Raw genomic sequence first — 20,737 nt, 5'->3', positions numbered from 1 at the left:
TATTGATAATATCGAGATATTATCAATGACAAATTGAACACTACATACAACCATGTGCCAATGAAAAAATAAATAAATTTTTTTTTCTAATAAACAAAATTTTGATATCAATAAGTTGGCGATATTATTGAAATATCGTCAATACACTCTTGATACAAGCATTACCTAGAATTTACATAGTCGAAAATATTGGCGATACATTGGCAATATTGATGCATTGTCAATACAATTGACACCTAGAATTTACATAGTTGAAAATATTGACGATTACATTAGCGCTATTAATACGTCGGCGATACTTAGCAATACATTTCCAATACCTGGAATTTCTAATACTACCAGTGTTATCGGTTTCGCTACCGGTGTTATCGGTATCGCTGAGCTGGAGATAAAGATAATATCGGAGACATTTCGATAATATCAGAGATAATTCAAACACTACCAGCAATGGAGAAAGATGATCACCATTCCGTCACCAAGTCCGCAAAACCTTCAATTTCCAATCACGTATCTTCGAACCTGAAAGGTCTGGGACCCTAATTATCTTCAGCTACTTCCATGATAATAGGGTTGTGATAAGAGGTTATCCTTGGGACGGCTCGTTGGTCAACCAGCGGGAAGCAATCTAGCCAATCTGCAGACATAAGAAATCTATCCAACTAGGATAAGGATGGTTCAGCTTGACCTGTCCCCCCAAGAGGTAAGTTGACCAAATCATGATGGTTTACCCAATCCGAAAAATTCTTCATGCTTTTAGAAATCCTTCTGCCCCTTAATTTCTTAAAAGAAAAATGCTTGACATTGAAATCTCCGCCGATGCGCCAAGGATTAACCCACCTCATTCTGATACTATCTAATTCGCCCCAAAATTGATCATGTAAGGAGTAAGAACAAGGGCCATATACATATGAGAAGATCCACCTGAACCCGAAGACCGAGTCACATAAAAGGATAGAGAGATTCCCAGCAAAACAATTGACTTTCTTCCATTATTTTGCCTTCCAACAAAGTAAAATCCCCACCACAGCCCCTACTGCGTCAACAGAATCCCATTCTTTGAATTTAACCCCCCAGATAGAATCGACCATAGCTTTATACACAACTTGCAATTTAGTTTCCTGAAGAGCAATGATATTAGCCTTTGGTTTCCTGCAAATTTTCCTGACTTGTGCTTGCTTTACCTTGCACCCCAAGCCTCTCACATTCGAAGATAGAACAATCATTGAGAAACAACTTTCCCCAATGTTACCCTCTTATTGCTACTACTGGTTGCTGTTGCATCATAGTTAATTGAGCATTCAAGACCTAACAGTTCCCACATACTTTTAGGAGACTTCTTAATCTTCAAGGTGTGGCAATTTTTTCGACCTTTCCCTCATTTGCCCTTTCCGTTTTTCTTACCTTTTGAGCCAACCGGGGCACTTGCACCCTTAAGGATATTGCCCTTACCACGGTCGAGCTTGCGCTTCTTGGCATTGGGGTTGCCACTAGAGGATTCCTCAGTCAACATGGCCATACACTTCTTTTAACGTTTCATATTATTGGTCTCATAGGGAACCAATTGCATGTGGAGCTTTTGCTCATCATACTTGAGCTCATTCATGTTATAGTTGTCTATGAACTTATCGTACATAAGTGTTAAAGACATGAGGATCGCGTCGATGATGGCATCCTCTTGGCAACTTCAATCATTTCCAATCCATTAGCAACCTCGAGCATTTTAAGCACATGCTCGCTAACTAAAGCACCCTCCTTGAGTTTTATGGAGTATAGTTTTCTCTTGAGGGACTGGACTTGGGCTCCAATTTGTGCATCGAACATCTCCTTTAGGTGAAGGTAGATGTCCCTGGCATTCATCATGTTCCGCATTCGATAACAGAGCACGTCAGATATGGAGGGCAAAATGTAAACCTTGGCCATGTCATTGTCTGGATTTTTTTGGAAAAAAAAAAAGCAGAAATTGATGGTGATCGTAGGACGAGACCGGTCTGATACCAATATGATAGTATTTCATCGGTTTGCATAGAATATGACTTCGAATTCGAAATTGAAATCCTAATCTCAAGATCTTCCGAATATGATCATATACAATTTATAGAATAAAAAAACTAACTTGAGAAGGTTAGATCATACTTGGAATTCGATGACGTATAGTGATCCAATGTCGATGACGGTCCTCCAACCTAGAATGTCTCTCATCTATCTATCCCAGTACTGGAGAGATGTAGATAGCCCAAGGAATTCCCTCTAGTAGGTACCAAGGAATCCCACAACCATATATAGGGATGGACCACACAGAAATAGAGAAGATGCAGAAGAAGGATGAGAAACTCATTCCTTTGCTCTCTCTACACACTTCTCTTTCTTTTCGTTGATATTCATGAGCAATAAGGACATGATATTTATTACATTAGTTGTGATAGAGGCTTTATGTTTATGTGGCCATTTTCCTATTTTGTATATGGTTGGATCTGAGTTGTTACTCAAATGTCGCCAACTTAGTTGTGTCACTAAGGGATTAATGCCAAGAGGCATGTAAACTACTAATTAAAATCCCACAGTACTCAAATACGCACATTATTAGACTTATGACGAGGCATCTTAGTCAGTGGGAGGAAAATGAGACACTGTAATAAGCCTAGCCTGTCTTAGAGGAAGTTCGTGTTAGAACAAACCTCAAATTGGATGTGTTGCTTCTCATGAGGATGTAGTTTGATACTGGCCTTTCACTCATATGGTGACACTGTCAATTTAGCATGTGACGTGCTTGGTGTTCCTGGATGATCCATATGTACGAGATGCACATGTTTACTCTCTTTAGTGGATCACATAGCTTTTAAGTGAACTTAGAATTGTCAGGTGCTCGTGTTTAGATCACAAAGTTTAAAAGGCAAGTCTTGTATGACAGTAGTGGAACTATTGGAATGCACAATCGTTTATGTTAGGCAGTGTAAGTGATCATTAGAGTGATGGTGTGAATTGTTGTCTATTAGAGAACTATTATGCCTCCTTATCCTTTTGTCTTTGAAGTCTTTATTCGGCATATATGCTTAAGATATTTGAGCACGTATTGGTTTTAGGGAAAGTGGGAAATTGCTAGAGCCAGTGCCCTGGAAAACTAATGTGAGCTCTAATCCATTAACCGTGTGGATGTGATTAGGGTAGTCTCAACCGTAGATCATGGTGACCACGAGTCCTTACTGGACATCCTATTAATCCTCAGTGTATAGTGTTATCTTGAATCTTCATTATGAGTTTGTCGAGGTGCGATTCCTTTGGTAGTCCTTGGGAATGTGAGATTGGACATGACGATCATTGACCTGGGAGAGTCGTGGTCCATGGATTTTAGTACCCTATTAGACCATGACCGTCACAAGTGCATGGGACACACTTGTGGATATCAATTCATGAGATGTACGATCATCTTGTATGAGGGGACTGACTTGAGTTGGGATGGGCAGTCTCCACCATCGGAAACGGACTTGGTGTGGGTTTATGCCTTGCCCCTACCCTACACAGGAGTGTGAGTATGCCATAAACAAAGGATCCAGGTTTGGACCTTTGGTCACTCACATTGGTGGATTGAGCTCAAGTTGACAGTTTGGGGGCCCATTAGCTTGGACTGTGATCATGAGATCAGAGCTTGATGATGCATAAAAGATCGTTAATCTTTAGACCTGAGGACATATAAGGGTCATGATCTTAATTGGTCAGCTTTGGCTCTTCCTATGAGGTCCATATAGGGGCTAATAAAGTGGATGTAGCTGGGTACTTCCATTAGAAGCCATTGATTCATGCACGATCCAACAAGGGATCCACTGGTTTGCCTAGGAACATTTTTATGGCTCTGATTAGGATAGATCAAGGACCCATCAAGTGGTTTTTCCGCTGGGCTCAGCACTCTGATTGTTTTAATTCGCTAAGTTTTTTAATCGTTAAAGTTTTGCTTTAACAGTTAAAATTGCTTTGATCGCACTTGATGATAACTTGATGGCCAAAATCTGATGGTCCACTTCTAATTGGCATGGGACATGATCATTAGTGGATGGCTATGGCAGTGGACGGATTAGATCATGAGTATATGCATTAATAAGGTCGATTGACGCACTTCCCTCACAGTAGGTTACAAGGTTGTGTGTAGGGTGCGGAGTACTATACCGGTATTTCCTTGAAACCCTAACTTCTTCATTATTTATTTGATCCTATGTCAGAGGAATTGATACGAGAAGCCCTATTCACCCTTTCCCTTTGGGCGTATGAATTAGAGAAAAGAGAGAAAAGTGTATAGAGGGAGCAAATAAGGAATTTCTTATCCTTCTTCCGCATCTTCTCCATCTCTATGTGGTACATCCTTATGGTTGATTGTGGGATTCCTTGGTATCTACCAGAGGAAATTCCTTGGGCTACCTAAATCTCTCCAGTACTTGGATAGATTGAGGAGAGACCTCCTAGGTTGGAGGACTGTTATCGACATTGGATCACTCCACGTCATTGGATTCTAGGTATGATTTAACCTTCTAAAGTTAGTTCTTTGATTTTTAGAAATTGTACATGATCGTATTCGGGAGATCTTGGGATTAGAATGTCAATTTTGGATTAGGATAAAGTCATAGACTGCTGCACAATCCGATGAAATCCTATTAGATTGTTAACAGAGAGGTCCCGTGCTATAATCATCGTCGATTTTTGATTTTATTTATTATTATTATTATTTTTTTTTTCCAGATATTCCAATGACTTCTTTAATAGATGGGAACCTGTTGCATCGTTGTCCTCTAAGCGAGGATCGAACTGGTTTTTATTTCATATCGGTCGAATTTCCGGATTGGTAGATCCAGTCTGTCAAAGTTGGCCCTATCAGATGTGTCCTTTTAGATCCGTTTTTGAGATTGGATGTTTTGATCTTTATCTTCATTTTGATTGGATATGTTTTTCATACATGCTATATGTTGCTTTATTTCTTTGTAAATGGTGGATTAGGATTGTGTGGGTGGGGCGTGAATAGGCCATGATGTAAGGTCTCACACAATAGATGTTTCTTATTGATTATATAAGATAGATCATCGATATTTTTATATTTCATAGGGAATTAGACCCACTAGTTATAGAATCCATAAGATTTATCATGAAGGGTCCAGATTGACTGAGATGATTGTTTTAGTGTGAGATTTTAGATCATGTGTTCTACACGATCCATTTGTTTATATAGGCCTTGGTAATCGAATGGAGAAACAAAGGTTATAATTGTGGGAGTTATAAACATAGAGAGTAAGGTGAACGGAGTAAATCTTCCACCCTTGGCTCGCGATGACACCCACCCAACAGTCAGGGACCGTATGACCAGTTCCACATAGCGAAGGTGTCGTACGCACCTTCCCTCTTCGTCTCTCTCTCTCTCTCTCTCTCTCTCTCTCTCTCTCTCTCATTTTTTTTAAAAAAAACGGTGGGTTTTTCCATTATCCTTATGTCCTAATTTCTCTCCCTCTTTCTCTCTGCATACCCTTAGGAGACTTCTTAATCTTCGGGGTGTGGCAATTTTGTTGACGTTGAGTTCCCTTAGCTTGAAGAAATTGATAATAGTCATATACATCCCCATCCCTTTCAAAATTGATAATGTCCTTAGACCATAGAAATTGCTCCTTAGGGATTCCTTCGTTGGGCTCTGCAATCGGCAGGAGTCCATACCTCACCCCATCAGGCGCTGAACCCCTAATAGGTGGTGACTCAACCGTCTTCTCCTCACAAAGAGGCGTCACCATCATAACCCCTTCTAGAAGCTCTCCTCCATCTAGAATCTTGGTCATTGCCATCTTCAATTCCCCTGAGTTTTCCAGTGTTGTTGCAACCTCCAATAGAGGTAGTTCATTGCCAGTTGATTCGCATGGGAGAACCTTGCCCTCATGACTAGAAATAAGAGTGGGATAGGCAAAGGAATCTTAAGAAGTTGACCGATACCTCCAGAGCGCAATCCATGGTATCAGAGCATGTGATCATTGGGGAAACTACCAACTTTGCATCATCTACTAATGGCTTCTAAGGGGATGACACAAGAAGAGTTTGTGCAAGTAATCTAATTGATCCACACATTACAGAGCAGGTAGATTAAATCACGCATGTGGTAGGCAATCTCACTAATGAAGTGGGGGAGCTCCGGCTTGGAGGGAACCTGAAGATTGAAGCTAGTGGATAGACATATAGGAGAAGGTCCCGACCAAGGTCCTAACCTACAGCGGGTAGCCTCGGCTTATGAAGACATTAATAAGTGAATCTTTCGATTGTCGGAACGTGATAGAGAATCCAAAATTGAAGTAGAAATTCCTGAAACGACAAAGGGACCTATGGAGTCAAAGAAAAAGTTGATATCTGAAGTGATTGATGCATTAATGTTTGGACCTACACTTGAATTCACTAATGGATCAATTGATAGATCCAGTAAGAGTGGCAATCACATTGATAGATATGCAAATAGGTCGCAACACTCAAATTGAAACACCTTTACAAAAGACGACCCTGGCATGAAAAACATGGCAAACATTTCAAGATTACGATGAATTTTGAAGTTAGAAAAAGAACAAAAAAAAAAAAGAAAAAAAGCTGGCATCCATAAAAGCACAAGAGAGAGACATCATCTACAATAAAGGTTGTGCCGAGCTGACACTTAGAGTTGCACACTAACTTCCACAAAAAACGAAGAAGATTCGTTGTAGAGGTAGTACAAGTTCAAAGGTTGAGATTAGTTTCTAACTCGAGGACGTGTTCTTTCAAGGTTGGGGAAAATTGATGTAGGCCTATGACCCACCACAGGGCCTAACATGTGCTGATTTTGTACAATTTATTTATAGATTTGGGGCTTAAATATCAAGATTTGCAATTTACTATTTGTGAAAATATGGGGACTTATTTAAATATGTGATTGAAGATATGGTAAGATGTGATTGAAGATATAAGAACTAATTTGAATATTTGATTGAAGATTTGGAAGATTATTTCCTAGATTTGCTTTTACTATTTTCAAGCTTTAACCATCTTAGGTAGATTGGATTATTTGGAAATCAAATCCATGTTTTAGTTGAGTGACTTTCATTGAAGATTCATTCAGGGTCTATAAAAGGGAAGGTGATGTAGGAGGTAGGGCATTCTAAATTTTCTAAGTGTGAGTTTTTTTAATATTGTAAGAAGTTTGAGATCAATAAAATTATGTCTTCCTCTCTAATTAAATATTCTTGTGGGTGTACAATAATTCATTTCTTTGTGATTCAAATGTCGAGATCTCATTGACTCGATAATCGAGTTGCATCAATATGTCCATGGAAGTGCGTGTTTGGTAAGATTAAGTTGAAAAGCTCTTCCCGTGTTCGATTTCTTTATTTCTTTGAATATGGATGTCAAGAATGAAGCCAAGAATAATCTCGTCTCCATCTTAATCGATGAATCTGCAAATCCCATCAATTAAACTTAATGGAGCAAATTACCTACATTAATCCACGTCAATAGAAGTTTTCTTACGGGTAAGAGAAAGTATTTGACTTCCCCCAAGCTTGCAGAAGACTCGATTGGGTGGCAGAAGATGCCCGTATGAGGATGTTGTTGTGGAATATTATGGAACCTCACATCAGTGTGAATGCCAACATCTTCAAGATAGCCAAAGAAGTGTGCAAAAACTTGAGGGAGATGATGTATTTGTGTGAGAAGAATTTAACCCGTATCTATGAGTTACTCTAGAATATTTTTGCTCTCTATCAAGGAGATAAGAGTTTGGGAGAATATTATTCAGCCTTGAGAGGCATATGGGAAGAATTGAATGTGTACTAACCATTGTCGATAGATTATGAGACCATGCGGCGACAAAGGGAGAAATTCCATGTTGCTAAATTTCCCTCTTGTATGTCTCGAGTATGAGCCTATGAGAGCTCAGATCCTTGGAGAGTGAGATTCCATCCGCCATGGAGGCATTTGCCTGAGTTCAACATACAACTAGTATAAATGCACAATGTTCATCCTCATCTAAGATTTTTATTTATTTTTTATTTTTTATTTTTAATGATTTTCTTTTTAAAAAATTGAAAAAAATAAATAAATCAAGTAAAAAAAATTAAAAAACTTGTCAATCATCCTTTTACCATCAATATGCACCAAGTAATACCATATCATGATAGTGTTAAAGGATTTTTATCTTTTCTTCATTTTTTTGTCTTTCAAGAAATTTCCCTTAAAAAACATACAAGGATCCTTTAATAGTTGTGTTTTTCTTTCCTTTCTTGAATGAAGAATCATGTTGGAAAAAAAGGTGGCATTTGATTTTGTGGACCAACAAGAAACGATATTTTGATTTCCAACCATCATTCCACAATACATGTAGGTCAGCATGATCATAACCATCCATAACAAATTCGTAGATAAGCCATACATCAATTTGGTATTTCGACCAATCAAGAAGTAAGAAATCAGGGGGGAAAAAACTCCATGATATAACCTTTAAGAGAATCTTATTAAAATTGAATTGTAAATCAGGATTTGAATAATAAATTGTAGGATTTAAATCATAGAATCGTAAGATTCGTATAAAAGGGGATTCAAGGTGGGATTCAAATTGTTTTGCTTAACATTCGACTCAAATCATAAATCATAGGATTTTGACAACTATGCTTGGTACCACCATGTAGAGTTATTTAGGTTAAAAGTCTGTTCCAGAGAATCTTTAAATATGAGCTATAGGTGAAACCCTAACTCTTATCGTAGATTCCCTTGAGAGAAAAAGAAAGAGAGAGTTCCCACATTTCCTCCAGAAGAGAAAACCTGGTCTACCAGATCTGAATTCCTAGGGTGTGCACCGTACTCTCTTCCATGGTTGCTCATTTATGATAACATCAATCCAAATTCTTATATTGGGTACGCATGCTTCCTCTTGCATTTACAAAGCAGAGTTGTTTTGATGCATGGCTCAGTTTTGTGTTTTCCCTTGCTAATATCGATGGTACCTATTCTCCTATAGCACACATGCGACCCTCTGTTTCCAACTGTACAGATGGTCTTCATCATCTATACATGAACGGCCTCATGTTGGTTTATATGTGAGTTATATAATGTAACCTTCACTGGTATGGTCCAATAACAATGGCTATATAGTGTAAGGTAGCATCAATCCAATTTCTTATTTTTTGGTGCACATGCTTCCGCTTGCATTTATAGTTTGGCTCGGAGATGCATAGCTCCATTTTGTGTTTTCCCTTAAGGCTGATATCCATGGGCCCTGTTCTACTATTGCATGTGTGACCCTCTTATGTCCAATTGTAAGGATGGTTTTCATCATCTATAAACAAATGGCCTCGCGTTGGGTTACATGGATTCCTTCACTTACCTAGTCTCATGACAATTGGTGTGTACTGAATGTCTCATGTATTGCCCTTGCTTTTGGAATATGTTGTTATCATATAAGAATTTATTGTATTATTTATGTCAACATCATCATCATCATCATCTAAACCTTATCCCGACTAATTGGGGTCAACTACACAAGTCATGTTCTGCCATTCCACTCGATTAAAGACATATCCTCCATGAAATCATAGGTTGTCAAATCTTTGCTTACTACCTCCCCACGTCCTTTTGGGCATTCCTCTTGCTCTTTTATGGCCTTCAACTTGAAGCCACTCCTAATCTGTGCGGTTTTTGGCCTCCAATACATTGGCTAAACCATCCAAATCTCCTCTCTCATCTGATTACCTATTGGGGCTACGCCTAACTTCCCTCAAGTTCTTCTATTTCTAATTTTGTCCATACTTGTTTTCTCACCCACCCATCTCAACATCTTCATTTTGGCTACACTGATTGTATGAATTTACGTTCCTTGATTGCCCAACATTTTGTTACATAAAGCATGGTTGGTCTTATAGCTGCCCTATAAAATCTCCCCTTTGATTTGATTGGTATGCGGCGATCAGTGTTCGCAATATCGATACTATTGGCCGATAATATCGTTATCGCATGCAAGCAATACGAAACCCCCAGAAATCATTCAGAAATTTTTTTAAAATTAAGGATTCTTTGTATCCTGCAATATATCGCACGATTTTCATCGATACATTCACATTTCGACGATAAAAGGGCTTGAGATGCCGGGTAACTACTGAGAAATCGAGAAAAAAATAAAAATAAAAATAAAAATCTTTGAATCGATGTGAGAGAGGGGGTTTTAGTACCTGTAGAGAAGAAGATTGCGTAATCGGACCAAGAATTTGGTGGGCCACTCCATCGATCGACAGCGGTGCGCCGTAATTGCATTTTCCTTTTTCTTTTTCTTCCAATGGATAAAGATTCAACGTAGTTTTCGGCGAGAAATCCACAAAAATCGTGGAGATTTGGAGTTCCGGAAGGACCGGAACCCTCTTTCTTTAAAAATGGCGATGGAAATGGAGAAGTTTCAGGGAGATTTACTGAAATCTTCTTTTCTTCGAAAATGACTTCGGCCGGTCTCTGTAGTAGGGAAATCCGATCCCTTTTAACCTGGAGTTTGGTCCATCGTGATGTATTTAGTTTATCCACGCCGTCTGGTATCTTTAAATGGGGTATCCGATCCTTGAGTTTGGGCCCATCGTGAATGTGTGTGGTTTATCCACACCGTCGATCAGTTTTTGCAGCTCGTTTAAATGGTTGGGCCCAAAATTGAAGCATATCCAAAGCTCAAGTGGACCATACCACAGGAAACAGTGGGAATAATGATTTCCACCATTGAAACCTTGCTAGGGCCTACATTGATGTTTACTTGTCATCTAGCTTTTAATAATACCACAATAACATGGATGAAGGGAAAACAAAAATGTAAGCTTGATCCAAAACTCCTGTGGCCCTCAGGAATTTTTCAATGGTGGACGTTCAATTCACACTGTTTTCCGTGGTGTGGTCCATTTGAGCTTTGGATAAGCTTTATTTTTGGGTTCAAGCCCTAAAATTATATGGTAAAATGGATGGAAGGAGTGGATAGAATATATAAATCATGGTGAGTTTACTCAGTATGTTTGGTGCAATGAGTTACACCGGACGGACGTAGATTCGAAAGCTTTTTCTACGGATTTCGTGTGCTGGAAACCTATTTGGGGGCCAACGTGATGTTTGTGAGAAATCCATACCGTCCATCCGTTTTATGAGCTCATTTTACCATATAAGACCAAAAGTGAGCAGGATCCAAGACTCAAAGTGGTCTGTACTAAAGGAAAATGTGGTTAGGGAAATTCCTACCGTTGAAACCTCCCTGGGGTCGACGCTGATGTATACATGCCATCCATACCATTCATAACATTATTCCTATTGAGATTAACTGAAAACACAAATATTAGAATTATTCAAAACTTCCATGGCCCCACGAATATTTCAACTGTGGACGTTAAATCCTCACATTTTCGGCCCACTCGAGTATTGGATTCAGCTCATTTTCGGCCTCATGTCCTAAAATGAACTCACAAAATGGATGGCAGGAGTGGATTTCTCAAAAACATCACAGTGGACCCCACCTAGGCTCCCAGCGAAGAAACTTCACGTGAAACGCTTTGGCAGCAAATGGGCCAGTTATGGCCGTGGGCGTGGATCCACGGAGGTGGGTGGGACTTTGATTGTGGGGCTCATAGTGATATGTGTCTTAAATCTATACCGTCCAACGATTTTGAAAGATCATTTTAAGCTATGATCCCAAAAACGAAGTAAATCCAAATCTGACGTGGGCCATACTACAGGAAATAGTACTGATTGAATCTCCACCATTAAAAACTTTATGGGGCCACCGGAATGTTTATTTTCCATCTAACCTATTGATAAGGTCACAAAGATCTGGATGAAGAGACCATACAAATATCAAATCGATCTAAAAATTTTGTGGCCCACGTGAAGTTTTTAATGGTCGATTACCACTATTTCATGTATTATGTTCCACCTGGGATTTGAATCTACTTAATATTTTGAATCATACATGTCTTTGATACATTTATAAATGTCATGCATTCAATTTAAATATAGTTCCATTAGTTCAGTTAAACATCGCATAACTTATGACCCTGTACACAAAGGAAATTTATTATGTGCACCTTTTTCTGAGTTGTTATGATTTAAAAGTGTGTATTAAGGTCTTTTTTAACAACTCCTGAAGTTTTATTGAAAAATTCAACAATTTTTTCAATGTTTCCAAATTATGTGATGCAAATGATATATCCCATGCGATAACCGATACGTATCTATATCCCAAGGGTGCGATACATAGCGCGATACCGATATTTTGAACACCGGCGGTGATCGCATAAAACTCCACTGGCACTTCATCCACCAACTATAATTCTATGAGCAACATCCTTCTCAATCTCCCCATTCTCATGAATTATCAACCCAGGATATCAGAAATGGTCATTTTGGGGTCCTTTTTGGCCACTAATCTTAACTAATTCCTTGCTTCCACTCGTATTGTTATGAAAATTTCACTTCCGATAGTCTCTTTTTATTCAGATAATTTTAAAACATAATAGATTCTAAAGGATTTCTCCATAGTTCTAGCTTGCATTTACCCTCCCCTCACTGGAGAGCAAATTGAGATGTTTCGGTCATGTGCAATGCAATGAAGAACAGGCATAAATCCAATGGGGGGAACACTGATTAAGATTGAAGGGCCTGAAAGGGCAGATGAAGACCAAAAAGGACATGGATGGAGATGGTGAGATGGGATATGAAGTCTTGTTCACTTACCAAGATAGGGCCTTAGAGTTGATTGGTGAAACAGGATACGTAAAGCTGTCCTTACTCCCCAAATAGCTAGAACAAGGCTGTGATGACGATGATGATTCATATGATTATGTACTTACTGTATTCTGGCTAGGACCCGTGTGTGTGTGTGTGTGTTTGACAGTGATTCATGCTTTTATGTCTAAGTGGAAGAAATCATAAATGACACTTGTTGTAAACTTGACAGTTGTGAACTCTTTATTTTTGTGGTAGGAATTCCAAATAATCATGAATTTGCAACCATAAGCTGACCAAATTATCAAATAATCATCGTACATTGGGAGTGGGAATTTCTAATGAAGAACCAGCCTCTTTTGCAAGCTTGTTTGGTTGCAAAGTGGGCACGTTTCCATCTACGTATCTCGGGCTTCCATTATGTATTTGTAAGCCTCCCAAGTGTGTATGGGATAAGGTAACAAAATGGTTTCAGAAGAAGCTTTCGCAATGGCAGAATAGAACTCTTATCTTTAGGAGGAAGGATCACTCTCATCAAGGTGACGATGTCAAATTTGCTGGTATACTTTGTCTCTCTTTCAATGTCCAAAGTCGATTGTGGAGAAGCTAGAAAGGATCAGGAGAGATTTCTTGTGAAAGGGAGCTGAAGACAAGCACAAGTTTCATCTTATGAAGTGGGACGACGTCTGTAAGCCAAGAGACCAAGGGGGTGCTAGGTTGAGAAGTCTGGATAAGATAAACGATGCATTGATAGGTAAATGGGTGTGGAGGTTTGAGGTGGAAGAAGAGTCTTTATGGAGGGAGGTGGTGGGTAGAAAGTATGGGGTTGAAGCTGGGGGCTGGTGGACTTGTTCTTCCTTGTTGTATAGGGCCTCTTCTCTATGGAAAGGGGTAGCCCGGATTTTATGCAAGGTGTGGGAAGGCATTGGTTTTCCTCCAGGAAATGGCTTGAGAATAAGGTTCTGGGAGGACAAATGGTGGGGGGTTAGTCTTTGGGGGAGGCTTTCCCATTGGTTGCTAGGGTGGCTTTAGGGGAGGGTATTACGGTGGCTACTTACTTCTCGATTATAGGTGTTGAGGTGTTTTGGGCTCCGCCTTGTAGGAGGAATCTAGTTGATGAAGAGTTTGAGGAATTTGTTAGAATGCCGTCCCTTCTTTCTCATGTGAGGCCGGTGTCATCTGTACTGGATTCCTTACTGTGGCAGAAAGAGAAATCTGGAAAATTTTCGGTCAGATCCTTTTATAGGAGTCTGGAAGGGAATGTTAGTAGGGGCGGGATAAGCCTGACGGTCCATGTTTGGGGACATGGTAAGCCTTCTAAGGTGGTGTCTTTTGCGTGGTTAGTAGGGTACAACAAAGTCCTCACAGTGGATAATCTCAAGAAAAGGAAGATGATTCTTCCGAATGTTTGTGTGATGTGCTTTCAAGATGGGGAGTCAGTGGTTCACCTGTTCATTCACTGCGAGTTTGCAGGGCAGCTGTGGCAAAAGTTTTTCAACCTTTTCGGAGTGTTGTGGGTCTTGCCAAGTTCTATTGCTCAGTTTTTCCTCTTATGGCACGAAGGAATGTATACGATCGCGGGTAAAAAGTTTGGCGTCTCGCAATGTTGGCTGGGCTTTGGTTCCTGTGGAAGGAAAGGAACAATAGGTGTTTCAGGAATTGGGCGGGTCAGGTAGAGGAGGTCTTCAAGCTAGCAAAAAGGCATGTTATTGATTGGGTGGTGGCCTTGAAGGGCGTTTTTCGATTCCTGGAAATTTGGGCTGAGTTATAAGCCTTTGCCGGTTGTTGTATAGTTTTTGTCCTTGTTTTTTCAGACTTCGGCCTTTCTAATAAATTTTTTCTCATTGCTTGAAAAAAAATACTCTGCTATGTATGCATGGAACTGTTTCAGTAGTTCTTATTTCCAAAGCCCACTCATTTTCTAAATTTCCTTTATTGTTCCATATTTGATCGTGTTATCTGTTTTTATATAATTTCGATATTTGCAATAACCTGTGAATTAAGCAGAAAATATTATGAGACTTGCAGCTTCCTAATCTCAGTTGGCTATACACCCACTGCCTCATTTTATTTTATTTTTACACACGCACTCACATCCCACACACACCCAAACACTCACACCACAGTGGGATTTCACCACAATGGGTACTTGAACCCATGACCTGGTGTTGAAACTCTTGTGAGTCTACCACCGAGGCATGAGTAAGGACCCACCCACTGCCTTAGCTTGATAATCACAGTTCCAAACTATGATATGCCAAGGCATGCTCTGTTTACAGGTGTATTTCATCACCATTGACACTTCCAGATGCATTCCTACAAAATGTACATTAACAAGATGCCTTTTCTAGTTCCTCTATCAACTGCTTTCCTAAGACGTGATGATTTTGTACAACTTTTCATCCTTTTCTTTTGACAGCTTGTTATTTCTACATCTTATGTCTAATCTATTGTTTTCGTGAGTTCTGAGTGTTATGTGATACCTTACATTCTTATGATCATAGTTTTTGTTATATTTAAAAATATTTCTGTGGCAGCGGTTGGATACATTCTTGAATGCACTAAGAGCAGTAGCAGAGGAAAGGTAATGATGAATTGTTTTTCTCGTGACTTGCAATTTGAGCTTCTGGTATCATCTTGCCACTCAACGGCATCATTTGGTTTGCATTTCTGTAGTGGGCTACTCTTAAAGAAGCTCGACAAGAAATTGGAGAGGACACTCTTACATTCTTACCGTAAAGTATGCCTACCTTCTTTATGATAAGCTTGAACAGATGATAAATTCTTTCATGCATAATCCAGGAGATTAATTAGGGGTGGCAATGGGCCAGGTTAATAAACAGGTCAAGAATTCCAGCCTGAACCCTACCAAGCCTGTCTCGACCCGATTGATTTAATTGTAGTTATGTCGGGCTCAACCAACACGGTATGACCACACTAGGGTTTAGGAATGGAATATAGTCCAAGCATATGCCAGCCATGCCAAATTAGTGGATACATAATATAACATCATGTGTATGTATCTAAACTTAATTGTATATTAATTTGTTTAGGGTTTTAGGCCAAGTCTGTCAGATCATTTAGCCCAGCCATTGATAAGCTACATGAGTGGGTTGGGTTGGGTAGGGTAGGGTTAACCCGAGCCTGACCCATTTACTTAATTGGCCACATTTACTAACCTGAGCCTGACCCACTGCCCACTTAGCTCGGCCCAAACCCGCTTTAGAAGTGAGTCATGCCAGTTGACCCATTGCCACCCCTAACATTAATGGTTCCTTTCGTAAACTTCATTTATTCTCTTTTCTTTCATTGAAGCTTCTACTCCTACCTTCCTCTGGCTGGCAATCCCATTATATATGCAAATATACCTGTATATTTACAAACCACACATAAAAAAGAAAAACATGTTGATGATGTGTTGATGCTGATATGCTTGTGGGCCATGTCAAGGTGGGCGCATCAATATGGAACAGAAAAGATACATGTTGGATATATCGAGCTCCTTGATTAGATTTTGGTTTTCACTTTTCTTGATAATCATATATTTAAGGGTGGTCTACAAAAAATTTCATTATAATTGACAGAATCACCATTTCAGATTTCATCGTCATTATAAAAACAATGGACTGCAATCTACTAAATTTGCATTATAACTAATAGCTTCATTACTTTGTCATAATTTATTCGCTTTATTTTCTCCCTCTTCCTTCTCCTCCTTCACAAGTAAGCTTGATACCTTTGCAAGGTGCATGGATCCAGTGCCCCCCATGTCCGGCATACATGGACAAGAGCCAGACCCGTTCATTAAGTGGGTCCAATAGTGAATGGACCATGGAACACCCAACTAATCAGATGATTCTAATTGTTTAACCGACAGAATACCAATGGTCAGTAAAAGACCAAATAACAGTAGTTCTATGACAAGATTCATAAATTATATAACAGTAGTTTCTATGACAAGATTCATAAATTATATACATATGGTGGTTATCTTGAGAAATTTTGGTTAGCAGACCTTCAATGGGTGAGCCCTTAAGATGGATGGTTCAGTAACTTCGGATCATCGGATCATCATATGCCTGGGCAAGTACAATATAGGGTTTGGACCCTGCAATTCCAGAGGTCCCCGGCACACAGGATAGCTGCTTTGCCCATTGGCAAGATGTGCATCAACGAAATGCAGTCCATGACCATCTATATCTATATTTGGGGAAATGATTATTGAGTGGTTATGGTTGTAGTATTCATTCTACAGATACTGATCCAAAAAAAAAACTCACATGGATGCTTGTGTTGGTGCTGCATAAATGTCAGGATTTGACTACTCAAGTTTCTTCTGAAACTGATCCGGTTGCACTTCTACCGAAGGTTGTTTCTCTACTTTATTTGCAGGTCAGTGTAACCACTTCGCAATTTGTTTGTCCTCTTATTACTTTAGGCTATCCTTATAAATCACTTCTTAAAGTGGAGACCATATGCTCTTAGGTGTACAACAAGGCTCTTCAAGCTCCAGGAAGGGCCATTTCTGTTGCTATTTCTCGATTGAAGGTATGTAATATGTACTTTATGATGTTTCTCGGTATTTCTTTCAGAAAGTACTATGCAGCCTTGCATTCTTATGTGATGCAATATTAGTTTGATATGAAGAAAACAGAGATCTAAAGATGAATGAAAATTACTGTGCGTAGGGGAAAAAAAGCATGAGCTGGATACTGCTTGATTAGTGGTCAAAGGAAAAACTATGAAAATACCAAATAAACACTTTAGTGTAAATTATATATAGGGAGCCACTGTTTATACCTTCCCCGGCTGATAGATACACCTAGCCTTTCAAGTTTGATAATGCAATAGTACAAAGCTGTACTATTGAATTATGAAAAGCAGAAAAGGGTGGATCATGGATGTTTCCATTAATCAGGGCAGGCATAGATACCAAGTCTAGAAACATATAATAACATGTATTATTAATTGTCTCAGTTTCAGTCATCATTGTTTATTGGGTTAGTCGTGCACTTGTCAGGACATGTGTATCACACATTTTCTGTGTATATAGGGCTTGGTGGCTGTTTGGTGTATGAGCAAATTCTCCATTGTATTCCTGTGCCTTGATATAAGCGGAATAAATTTTAACCTTGGAGAGAGCACATTTAATGCGAATTGAGAGAATATATTGGGGAATACCATGGTGTTTCCCCTTCCAAAACATGTCTTAGATATTAAGTTCATATGAAAAAAGGCAAAGGATTATGATCTCAATACATGCAAAAGATGGGTTGGTGCTCATTTTCTGAAGAATGAAAAACAAACTCACACATCCTCTGCACAAGGGTGTACCAAAGATAGAAAATGATGAAATTCTGTATGTGAAGACTGAAGAGTACATTTGGAAATATGGACAGGATCTTTCTCATGCACATATGCATCAACATCTGTAGGAAAAACTAAAATTGGATCCACATAAACCGATCATAAAAACGTACAACGAATGCTTTAGCGAGCAGTCCTCGGCCCGTAGTGGACTGTTTTCACTTAAAAGCCCGACAAGTTGACTGGGCTGAACTTACTGAAACAAGGTCACCTGGCCTCGTCCAAATCCTTAGTGAGCAGTCCCACCTTGGGCCTACACCTGAGCCCTTACCTCATGGGCCAGGTCAGGCCCCTTGCAGCCCTTGGTACATTCTGTTACCAAACATGGAAAATGTTATAAGGTAACACTCTTCGATTGATGTTTGTGATTGAGACCATAGCTCACTGGTATACAGTCTGCATCTCAGCATTGAGGTCTTGGGCTCAAGTACAAGTCGTGTAGTTTTTTTTTTTTTTTTTTTAATCAATTGAAACCTCATGCAAAAAATTGAAGATGTGCCTTTGCTTGGGTGGTGACAACTGCAACTATATAACATTCACATGTAGGTTTCAATCTTTGGCTACCCATGAAAAAGCGGAAAGATCACTTAGTCAGTTGATCATTACTTAGTTGCTGCCTTCATCCCTAGAAAATCTTGTCCTTTGCTTGGTCTCGAGTGATCAAAATCTTGGACATGCATAAGGAGGAAACGCAATGAACAAATAGGTTGGTAATCTGGGGAAGGTAGATATGATGTGATATGCGTGTGGGATATTATACCCCTGATTGGGTTCGTTGTGGGGGCTTCAATTCTTGTTTCTTGCTTTGTATCTTGCTTTTCTCATCACGAGCTTATTGTTTGCAATGGGGAAAACAAGGTTTTAGAGAGATTTCTAAGAAAACAAAAAACAAAAATAAAAAATAAAAAATCCTGTTGAATGTGTGGGTGTTGATTTGAAGCGAGAAAATTCTTCCACCCACAGCATGTCAAGACATCTTGCATTAGCTAATTATAACTTGCCAAACTATCAGCTACAAAAAAATTCCGCTTGTTTGACATTGGCTATAATGCATTTCACCGAATTTCTATCTTCATTTAATCCTATTGATGCTTTTTAGACTGCTAAAAGCATAGATTCTAAATTACAAAAATGCCTCTGAAACGTACTTTTAATGCCTATTTCAACTTTTTGCAGAATAAAATGGAAGATTCAGCACATAAGGTCCTACTGGATTACCACACTGCAACAGTTACCCTTTTAGCTCTTCTATCCGCTGCAACTGAAGATGTGAGTTAGCATACTATAGGTACATATACGTATGTAGGTGTTCACGAATACACGTACATATCTATGGAGAGTACCCCTCTTTACAGCCCCTCCAATTGATAAATACACTCCTCTTGACAATTTTGTTTGTACCATCGTACAGCCAATGGTGGGAAGGAGGGGTGTATTTTTCAGTCAAGAGTGGGTGCTGCTGACTATTTGTGTGAGACTAAATTGTTATTTTTTATTGCCCCATTCTTAAGTTTCATAGGTTATTTTGGATATATTTACGGCCACCAATTGGACAGTTAAGATTGTCCGATTCAAGAGTTTTGTGGCGTAATCCATGCAGAATAGCGGGCATCACCAAAAAGTGTCTCATTGTTTTGGGCCGAGCCAAACAGTGTTTGTTTGGACAAGCAAAATATAGTACTTACATTTTTTATAGGCATCTGGGGTTTGTTGCTTTTACGTACTTATTGATATGGGCTTCTTCCAATGGTGTATCTCTGCAGGAGGAAGACTGCACATCGGATAGAGCACTGAGTAAAAGAGAGTTCTTAGAGAGCCAAATGCCTGAGCTAAAAGCTGTGGTGTTAAACAACAACCAGACCTGAAAGAAGGAGAATTATAGGTTAGATGAATGGCCCACTCAAAGCACTTTTAAACTGTTTAACACCATTGGTTTTCTTATCTGCATTAATCTTTCGAGCAAAAACACAAATTTGACCAATACAGCATTCCATTTTGCAAGATAATTGCTAATCCAGCTGTGTTTTAGCAAGGATCTATGATTGTACTTTCAGCTTATGTATTTTCATAAGAATCTTGCGTTGCAGCAATGTTATTTCATAGAGTTCTCTTTAGAGTTGTTGGTCTTGTAGCATGTTGGGTTACAATCTTGGCTGATTTTTAATGGATTGATGGATACCTTTACACTTAAATAAGAATAGTTCTGTAGTGTGTGGGCCAAGGAAAGCGGCATTTTATACTTTGGGTCACCAGCAATTCGTGGAGGTGAGGCCCACCTTTCAGTTGCTAATCTGGTGGTAACCATCATTAATGGTCCATGGTCCATGCTGCAAAAATCTCCTGCAGATCATTTTAGCCATATGATAGGTCCACCCGGTCGATAACTTCCAATCTTTCATGTGTGTGCCACATCCAACTTGTCCAGGAGGTTGGCCCTATCAGGAGGATCACCTTGTGCAAAAATAAGCAAGATATCCACTCATCGAGGGGACCACACCTGATTTTTTTTTTTTCTATTTATCAATGGTAGAAATTGTTTTTGACGGTGTATCCCATCTGATGAGTATACAGGTTTGATTTTTCCACTCAATGTGTGGACCACTCTTGGTTTTTGCTATTAATCAATGGTAGAAATTGTTTTTTCATGGTGTATCCC

General features: G+C 39.3%; 1 protein-coding gene across 2 annotated transcripts in view; it reads left to right on the top strand.

Annotated features, from left to right (window-relative positions):
- Nucleotides 1-20,737, top strand: part of LOC131243566 (E3 UFM1-protein ligase 1 homolog) — a 57,344-nt gene that overhangs the window by 35,827 nt on the left and 780 nt on the right. The window contains exons 15-20 of one of the 2 annotated variants that reach the window (XR_009170125.1): nt 15,252-15,298; nt 15,391-15,454; nt 17,029-17,106; nt 17,200-17,262; nt 19,258-19,369; nt 19,845-19,963. Coding sequence is in view for 1 of the 2 variants with exons in the window: in XM_058243022.1 (XP_058099005.1) it covers nt 15,252-15,298; nt 15,391-15,454; nt 17,029-17,106; nt 17,200-17,262; nt 19,258-19,350; nt 19,845-19,946 (447 nt within the window). In the remaining variant the exon portion in view is untranslated. The remainder of the gene's footprint in view (nt 1-15,251; nt 15,299-15,390; nt 15,455-17,028; nt 17,107-17,199; nt 17,263-19,257; nt 19,370-19,844; nt 19,964-20,737) is intronic. The other variant, XM_058243022.1, reaches the window with a different exon arrangement.

Source organism: Magnolia sinica, chromosome 4, assembly GCF_029962835.1.
Source record: "Magnolia sinica isolate HGM2019 chromosome 4, MsV1, whole genome shotgun sequence".
NCBI lineage: Eukaryota > Viridiplantae > Streptophyta > Magnoliopsida > Magnoliales > Magnoliaceae > Magnolia > Magnolia sinica.
Note: the sequence above shows the minus strand (reverse complement) of the source record. Positions and strands in the feature narration are given on the sequence as shown.